At 38.4% G+C, this 9,018-nt stretch overlaps 1 protein-coding gene across 1 annotated transcript; it reads right to left on the bottom strand.

Moving 5' to 3' along the window:
* Nucleotides 1-2,228: 2,228 nt before the first annotated feature.
* LOC104169610 (kinesin-like protein KIF21A) lies at nucleotides 2,229-8,818 on the bottom strand. Its single transcript, XM_009710574.1, has 3 exons — nucleotides 8,731-8,818; nucleotides 5,563-5,762; nucleotides 2,229-3,494 (listed from the first exon to the last, which is right to left on the bottom strand). The coding sequence occupies exons 1-3, from the start codon at nucleotides 8,806-8,808 to the stop codon at nucleotides 3,401-3,403; spliced, it is 372 nt and encodes a 123-aa protein (XP_009708876.1). The 5' UTR covers nucleotides 8,809-8,818; the 3' UTR covers nucleotides 2,229-3,400.
* Between the last annotated feature and the right edge of the window lie 200 nt (nucleotides 8,819-9,018).

Genomic DNA, 9,018 nt, shown 5'->3' with positions numbered 1-9,018 from the left:
CCCTGCTGCAGATGTGGGAAAGACAGACAGATTGCAAGTCCCATGGAAATAACTGTCCTGCATTTGTGCTGCTATGCACTGAATAGTCCTGCTTATTGAAGGAGGTGGAAGGATTTCAAAGGCTTCCAACAGCCCTCTATATCCTGAGGTCCTTAAACCTGTGCAACCGCAGAGGCTAAAAAAATGCTGTACCAAGCACCACCTCTGCAGTCAATGCGTGGCTTCTGTGTCCCACAGCTTCGCACTGCTGTGCCTTGCGTGCTCAAGTTAACGCCTTGGCAGAGAAAGTACAAAATAGAGTAAACCCCGCACATTTCATTTAGTTTTGTTTTGTTTTTTGTTTTTTTTGGTTTTTTTTCCCTAATGGGAGTCAAATGCAGCATCAGTGTTTTCATTGCTGAAATCAAAGAACATGACTGAATATACTACAGCAGATTATTAACTTGGCATCATTTTACATAGCATAGGTTCACAGGAGACTTTTAACTCATTTGTATAATAAAATACTTTCAAAATACTTCATAAGAAGGATACTGAGAATGAAAAAGCTAGTTCAAGGGGGAAAAAAAACCTGCCCCAGCAGGACCCCAGAAATTTAACTCCCCCCTGCCCCTAATGTGAAGCTTAAATTTTCCAGCAAATTTTGAAAACAAGCACTCGCAGGTATGAGCAGCTGAACAAGGCTGCAACCTTGTTCATCCCTTGTTCCTGGATTTACTTCTATTATACTACAAATGGGGTAGTAGCAAGTGGGAAGATACAATTTTCCTTCCCTACTTTTTAAAAACATTTTAATTTTTAAATCTCTGCATAATTTTTACTGCATTTATAGCCCAGGTCTGTAAACATACATAGAAGATGAAATGCAAACGAGCAGTTGAATATAGCAACAGCTATGGCTACTTGCTGCTTTTCCATGATAATTTCCATGGGAACAGAAGCTAAAGCAAGGTAGTTTGAAAGATACATGTGAAAAATTATCCCCAGTGATTTTTAAAAACCTTGACTTCAATTTTGTGACATTAGATCAGAAAATGCTGCAATAAGGCATAAGCAAGGAATTAAAGTATTACCACACACCTTGTAATTTAATAGTATTAGTCTTTACATTTCGGGTTCATCCATACGTTTCAAAGGCATCTGCTGCAGAGGTTCCCTCTTCCTTTAATCTAGCACCGCAGTAAGATGTATTCTCCCTTTATTAGACTTTGGACTGAATTAGCCTATGGTATACTGGAGTAAAAATCACAGAAAACAAAGCAACAAAGCACAGGGTAACTTTCAGCAGTCGAATGGTCCCATTGACTCCAGCGTGCCTGTGCTGGTGCCCAAGAGCTGAATATACCGTTGGACTGGGGTATACTTCTAAACAAGCCAGCCCGGTTGTCTTCCCACAGAGTCACCTCAGGCGGAGTTAAAGCTGTGCCCATTCTCTCCTTCTCCATGTAAAAGGATCACGTCCCCAACAGCTCTTCCATTACATGTGTATCTTGTATTTTATCACAGGCTTCAAAAGCAAGTGCCATACATTTACCTGCTCGCACAACAGCCAAGAAACACAGGCTCCTGATCCTCTCCGTGGTCGAAGGCCGATTTCTGCAGGTAGCATGGAGCCTTTTGTATACAAGGCAGGGGCACAGTAAGCATTGTTCTCGCTCGGAGTTGTGATATGGTCCCAAATCTTTCATGTGTACACCCCTTGAGTAGTCAAAAAGCCTGACAGATAAACACTGTTGGTATTGCTGCTGTTTATTTTAAGGAACAACGTATAGGTTAGTTAACAATACGCATCATTACTCGTTTCTGTCAAAATTTGGAATAAATCAGTAACCTCAAATCGCAAGCAGTATGCATTTTCATCTCCTCTCAAGCTGAGAAGGAAATAATTCCTCTAAGACCAGTAGGAGGCAACAGAACTTTTCTTTGTTTGACAGACCACATGTAGTAAGGTAAGAACTGTCATCTCTTAGGAACAGGAGCCATCTGCTTCATTTTAAGTCTGTGCTGTACTTAGTATGAGGGAATCCTACTAAGGTTCCTAAGTACTGTCAAAACACAAATAACGGCCAACGAGAACACAGATGTGGGATACCAGAACAACCTATGGGCTATATTACTCAGCAAGCTATTCTACTGCATTGTGTAAAATGTTGCATTTTACATTCCGGGCCTTTGCAAGGGAAGCGAATTTTTTATAAGGAAGTATGATGAAAAAGGCAAAGAGGAGTAGTTCACATTCACATCTTTATTTAAATGTTACCTATATAAGCTACAATTTACAGACAGATATTTTCTGGAAAAAAACAACCAACCAAAAAACCTCAATATCCAAACACTGTACCTAAATCTACATAATTTTTTAAAATTTGCAGAATTTACAAATTAATATTCAGAGCAGTTGGGTAAATTATACATCTTCCCTCAATATCCACACTCTAAGAGCTTTAAAAGTCATACAGGCACAAGATAAGATATTTCCTTTGTACAACCATCTATTTACATAGCATTTTCCAGTACAACATGTGGTTCAGTTCTCAAAGTAACTGCAAGGTTTGCAAAACAGTGTATTTAAAATACATTTAGCAGCATATAAAATTAGATAAAAAGGAAAGACATTTTGCTTTAAAAAAGAAAATGTGAGATGATAGAAACAAATCCATAAGAAAAAATAGATTAAGATATATTTCTGTCATGACATTAAGAACACGTAGTCATTACAGAATATAGGCAAAACACTAATAAAACATACCAATTTCTGAGCATTTGAGTTCTAGTCCTGAGCACAGAGTATACATAGCTGCACAACTTTGGTCAACAAGTATTATATGCTAACATTAACACAAATCATATGGCATTCATTGTTAGCGGGATACAGCCATGTCAGATAGATGTGACATCAACAGCTTCTTCCCATCTTTTTTTCACTCCACTTTCCTAACAACAGTGTAAGTGACCTTTAGAATCTTGAAACTGCCTGTCGTAATCAAAGGCTTGTTACTGGGACATCATCATTCCCCTGCTACCCTAAAATGCAAAACAGCTGATCGTACTTGTGAGTGAAATACAGCAGAGCACTTTTGTTATATATTCCAGGTTATAATTTTGAGATGGTCATTAGAGAAGACTGATTTCCAGTTAATTTAAACTGCAAGTGTTACATATGCACACAAATTCAGCCATAATATCTAGACATATATATGTGACCACTGAGACACAAGCATGTTACCAAGAGGTTATTTTTCTTAAATACAGTACATATTTTAAGGACAGCAGGTCTAGTAGAAGTGTTCACACTTATTTCTCAGTTCATTCCAGTCAACAGTGTTTACCTAATAAGCATGCAGCAAACTGCATAGAGTGCACCTCAAATTCACCAATATATTCATTTATCCCCATCATTTCAATTACTGGCAAGATCTTCACTTGGATCTCCTGTATCTGAGATCTGTCCATCTATTACATTTCGAGCTTTCCAGATCCTCACAGTCCTGTCACTGGAAAAGAAAACAAAGCTGAATTAGAGCTAGGTAATTAAGTTAGTGGGGGAGAGAGATGGGGGGATGGGGGGAACACGAGGATGAGTGGGGAAGTAGGATGATGGGGAAGCTTTTTTAAATCTCGGGTGTCTTCTTCAGAAAGGCATTGTTGGCATATTAAGATTTCCTTAATGGATATGCAAGGGTTATTCCACCTCCAAGAGACTTTGTAATCTAAGATGTACAACATTTAAGATTCCCTAGCCTTCTCACAGCACTCGCTACTACCTTTAAACATCTAGGCAAATATAAAGATTATATGTCTAAAGGAAAGTAAAATCCTACTCTACTATTACTTAATTTTTTAAAATACAGCTAGTGGTCATAGGCTTAAGTAGACTGACATCAGAGAACAGCTTTCATCATGTAAATATTTGCAACTCAAACCACAGGCAAACAGCCAGTGCACTACAGAATTAGGAGAGGCAGACTCAATAGGACAAGACTGTTTCCTGCCATTTAAAAAATGAGAAAAATTATAACAGGTTAAATCAAACAGGACCTGAAACGTGCTCCATTTGCATTAGAGGTGTCAGTCCATAATACCACAAGACGACACAAAGTCCTAAACCACCCACTCCCCCCAGCCACCCTTTGTCAGGTGCTGGAAAGTGTATACCAGTGAGCTGGTGTGCAGAAGCCCAGTACAGGTAAGCTATAATTCTGTACTTTTGGCAACAATCACTATTTACACAGTTTTAAATTATGTGTAAGTTAAGTATCAATTGGAATGTGTTACAAAACTCTATTACCATAAATAAAGAGTAAAATAAAGAATTAGCCTTGTTAAATAGCAATTTATGCTGTGAAAGAAGTTATGAATTTCCCATAAACATTGAGTTGTGTGACTAGCAAACATTGACTCATGTATCCCTTATAAGCCCCTCAAAAAAAAAAACCAGGAGGCAGCTGTCCAGTCAGGACAGACTTTACCACACTACAGAGGTTTTCTGACTTGTGCCTTAAATTCACTGTAAACTGCCAGGAATGCTCTAAGTTCTGTAGATCTTCACCACAATCTTGAAAGTGCCGAAAGGCTGGGATTTTCTTTTGCTAGTAATAAAGAATAAATTTCAGGTGCACATATGTTCTAAACTCATTAATAATCTTTAGACAAACAGACATAAGCTTCGATGTCTCTACCCCATCTATTAATGCTTTAACATAAGAATTGGCCACCAAACATGGACACTTGGCAACTTTGAAATCCTGCTAAGATTCAGAAAGGCCTGCTTTCAATTCAGAAGGCCAGAAGTTTCCACAATTGGTACTAAAAGATAACACGACAGCTTTCACAGCTCCTGTGCTCAGACTACACAACTAAACGGGCTCTGCTGCCGTCTCCTGCATTTTCTGCAGAATGAGGTATTTTTCTTGGTCAAGCCCCCTGAGATTTCAGGTACTCAATTTGCTCACTTTTACTGAGGAAGCAAATATTCAAATCAAGGTGTTTAAAGGACAGTAGGATGGCTTGCAAAGCTTCTGCTATACACTAGCATTTAAAAACAGGAAAAAGCCAAAACAAATCACACAAACAAATGACAAAACACAACCACATACCATGGCTTTTAGAAAAATTCCCACAAGTCAGGAACCAGTCCTAACCGTAAATAGCCCAGCTGTAGAGACAAGCTGGCAAAGTTCTCAACTATTGCCAAATTCTCCCTGCCATCCTGTAGATCAGTGGTCTCCAAACTTTTTTGATCATGCACCCCACCACTAAAAAAGTTTGAGTCACATCCCCATGCATATTTTTTAATTTATAAATTATATACAGGTACTACTGAAATCCTAATATTTTCTTCCTGCACCCGCACCCCAATGGATCATGTTGTGCATCCCCTGGGGTGCATGCACCCCACTTTGGAAATCATTGCAGTAGGTTGTTAGCATTTAGGGGCATGGATCAGGTCTCCCCATGTTTGCTATCAATTGACTTACACAACGAAGATCTAAATGCATTTGCATGGACAGAATTCTAGCAGGAGCTATGGAAAAGAAAGATCCACGGAGAAGAAAAACTCACTCTGCTGCTGTGAAAATCTGGCTGGAGTTGGTGCAGATTGCATTTATAGGGCTGTCATGTCCCTTCATCTCCCCAATGAGTGCGAAGGTATCCACATTCCAGAGCTTGAGGGTGCCTCCTCTGCAGCCGCTGAGCAGAACCGGAGCAGCAGGTACCAGGCCAAGCGCACACACCCAGTCTTTATGAGCATTAGGAACTTGCTGAAAAAGAGAAGGTAGGCAAGTCTCACACTGCTACAAAAATATCTAGAGGAACAAGCAGAGAAATGGAAAAATTCCAAGTTTTAAGTCCGATTTCTGTCCTGCAGTAGATTTTCTACATGACTCTGGGTATCCCCCAGCCCTGTGGCTTCACCTTTAGAGCCAGGAGGGCACTATCGTTCATGAGGATACTTCTATACCATGAGTTTGTTCCTCTTTGTGAAATAGTACTGCAAAACTAAAAAAGAAAATCCAGTATGCACCATTGACCTGATGTAGAACAGAAGTTAATGTAGGATAATGCTAAATCCGCATATGTTCAAATGCATATTTGAATGCATATTTGAACATATGGCTTCTGTATATGTTTCATGTCTATCTGTGAAACAGCTATAAAACACATAAAAAGAAAATCCAAAATACTGCTCAAAAAATACACCAGGGAGACAGAAATTGTGTCTATATTTGCTTTCCTCCTTTTCCCATTACACATTCTAAATTGATTTTGTGATGTAGCACTTAAAAATACATTAATTCTTTATCGAGAATAGACACTAGCATTTTACTGCTAGTTCAGAAAGCAAAATCCTGCTCAGACCGGCTGAGAACAATACCCATTTGGTATAAACGCTGGGGAAATAATAGCCCAAGTTTGCTGTTTTTAAAGGGACCAAGAGTGGCTCTTCTCCAGTTCAGTTTGGTAGGAACAGCTTTGTTTTGCTGCCTTTCTCACATTACAGAGTACATTCAGCTTTCCAGGATCATCTTGGCGTTTTATCTATAATATATACTGCTATCACAGCGCTGGTGGTCCAGTCCTGCAGCACTTCATGAAACTGGGAGGGGGAGTGGTTCTTATAAATCTTCATTTTGTCACAGCAGTGTTTTGTGGCTTGGGTCGTATAACACCAAGTGAAGTAGATGATCTCCAAATTCTTTTGGATAGCATGTTTGTTAAGTGATTTTCATCAGTTATAGAGGATCAGACTTGTTTAACATATGTAGGTCAAACCAGGACCTCTGTTGAAACATTAGCATTTATACTTTAAAGCAGCTCAGCTCTGTTTCAGGTTTAATTTTTTTTCCTTCATCTAAAATAGCCAAGTGTACACACCAAAAGAAAGTTGCAAGAACAGAAATTCTGTCTGGATGTGAGAGGGGGGGAAATTCATACAAGAGTAGTTTAAAGAGTGCAATGGTCACCCAGAGCAGCTATGCAATCTGTGACCTTGGAGTTGAAAAACTCAGCTGGGCAAGCCCTTGAGTAACCAGACCTAACTATAAAGTTGGCCTTGCTTGGACCAGCAGGCCCACTTTGCACTGTGTGACCTCCAGTGGGCTCCTTCACCCTGAATTACCCCATGATTAGCCAAAGTAACAGCACTTTTCTTCATTCCCTAACAAGAGAGTGAATAAAAATTATTTATATTGTTTTGTCAAATGCTTTAGTCTCACCTCCTTGAAAATCACAGAACATTTTATAGAAATAAAAAGAAAGAAGTAAGCATAAGATTATTTTTATTAAGTTCCACTTTTAAAAGCAACAAGCAGGGGAACATGAAGCATAGAAATTATGAAATGCACATATACCAAAAGGAAATAAGAAAAGGAATACTAGCCCACTGTTACATATTGCTTCACCCCTGTCCCCGTATTCTTTCTGATGTTAAATTAATTGCAATAGCAAAAATGCATTTTGCATAATATTTTAATGAGCGTAAAATGCAAGAGTGAAGATGCTTCTTACAAGTTTATTAAAGTCATTCTGAGAATACAAAATCTTTCCTGTGCCTGTTGTCCTCCTATTTTTGCTAAGAAGCTGCTTAGTACGTTTCTGTACACAGACAGACATAAGGGCAGATGTCCCAATACGGTCAAGTGAAGGTTTTCTGTAAGAAGCTGATTTTCTGAATCCTTATTTTAACTGTGAAGTCCTAGTAGTATTCTCAAAAGCAACTGGCACTCAATTGAACAATTTTGAAAAAAGGTCAAGAAAGTTTGCATATTTATGGAAAACTAAGTATTTCCATACAGAAATTTTCTTCTTAAGGTGACCTATCTATGACCCAAAACTCTAATATTCTATTTGTTTCCTTGCTATCAGTCCACACATTAAATGCACATAAAAGACATGCTGCTTCTCCCTCCAAAATTATTAAATGATTGGTATATAACCAAACCTTTGCAAACACAGCAGTATCTTCTGGCATTTGCTTTTCTGTCTTCCATTTCTCACAGAGTCTCAACTTAAATAATTATATCTTTACATCAACAACCTCTCATAAGACATAAAAGAACAGATTGGCTTACAGCAAGTAGCCAAAAATCAAAGTCCTCCATGTCAAACAAATTACAATGAACTTCAAAGTTTCCCTGAATTTGAGGTTCTTTTTTGCCCCCTCCCTCCCCCTTTTCTTTTTAACAATGAAAACTTACAGCAAATATGTTCTAACAGCACACAGATTATTATGTGTGTGTTGTATACATTATATAACACATGCATTGTGTAACAAGATGAATGTAGATCTAAAGAGTAAGCTTTTTTAGAAAAAAGACTGGGTCGAGTGAGGTAGATTGTAAACCCTCTTCAAAAGAAAATACTCTGTAGCCTGATCAGAAGCATTGTTTGCCACTGAGTTCCCAGTTTATCAACTTGCCAATGACAACGATGAAATCCAATGGTTCCAACCACAAGGAAGACAAAAAAAAAACCACAACAAAATCCACACACTCTGAGCTAACCACTTCATCAGAATTTCCTGATGCTACATACACTGAAAAGAAAAGCAACTGTGTTCCCAGTGTAAAGATCAAGTACATTATCGATTTCTTAGTCAGTGGTCTGTGCCTTCCCTGTTAAAAACAGTATCTAAGTGAAGAGTCATTGTACAAGCCCGAACATTTACACAGCCTGAAAACAGTTCTACAGTATGACTATCACATTAGCCACATGATGTTTTCCCATTACCTGAAGGAGGTCTTTTTGAGCCAAATCCCATTTCTTAATTCCATTATCTCTGGATCCACTAAAAAGGTTGTCTCCCATAATAGCAAGTGCTTCAATACCATCATAATGAGGAGGTTCAAAATTGTGCGTAGGACTTACACTTCCAAGAGCCCCTTCAGTCACATCAAACATCTAAAATAAATACATAAATAAATGATCAAATATGTTAAGCAAAATTATGTGCCATCTAATGAGCTTGGAAGACAGCAAATAACTTCAGGGGGAAAACTTAGAAAGTCTTATTAGAGG

This window comes from Cariama cristata, unplaced genomic scaffold (genome assembly GCF_000690535.1).
Source record: "Cariama cristata isolate BGI_N322 unplaced genomic scaffold, ASM69053v1 scaffold42411, whole genome shotgun sequence".
NCBI classification, from domain to species: Eukaryota; Metazoa; Chordata; class Aves; order Cariamiformes; family Cariamidae; genus Cariama; species Cariama cristata.
The sequence above is the reverse complement of the archived record's forward strand: the minus strand, read 5'-3'. Positions and strand labels throughout refer to the sequence as shown.

Excerpts from the sequence above, each read along its gene's own strand:
- LOC104169610 (XM_009710574.1), bottom strand. The coding sequence starts at position 8,808 with ATGGGAGACAACCTTTTTAGTGGATCCAGAGATAATGGAATTAAGAAA. Across the intron at positions 5,763-8,730 it reads CTCAAAAAGACCTCCTTCAG|CAAGTTCCTAATGCTCATAA; the intron begins GTAATGGGAAAA and ends TCTCTTTTTCAG. Across the intron at positions 3,495-5,562 it reads CAGATTTTCACAGCAGCAGA|TGACAGGACTGTGAGGATCT; the intron begins GTGAGTTTTTCT and ends TTTCTTTTCCAG.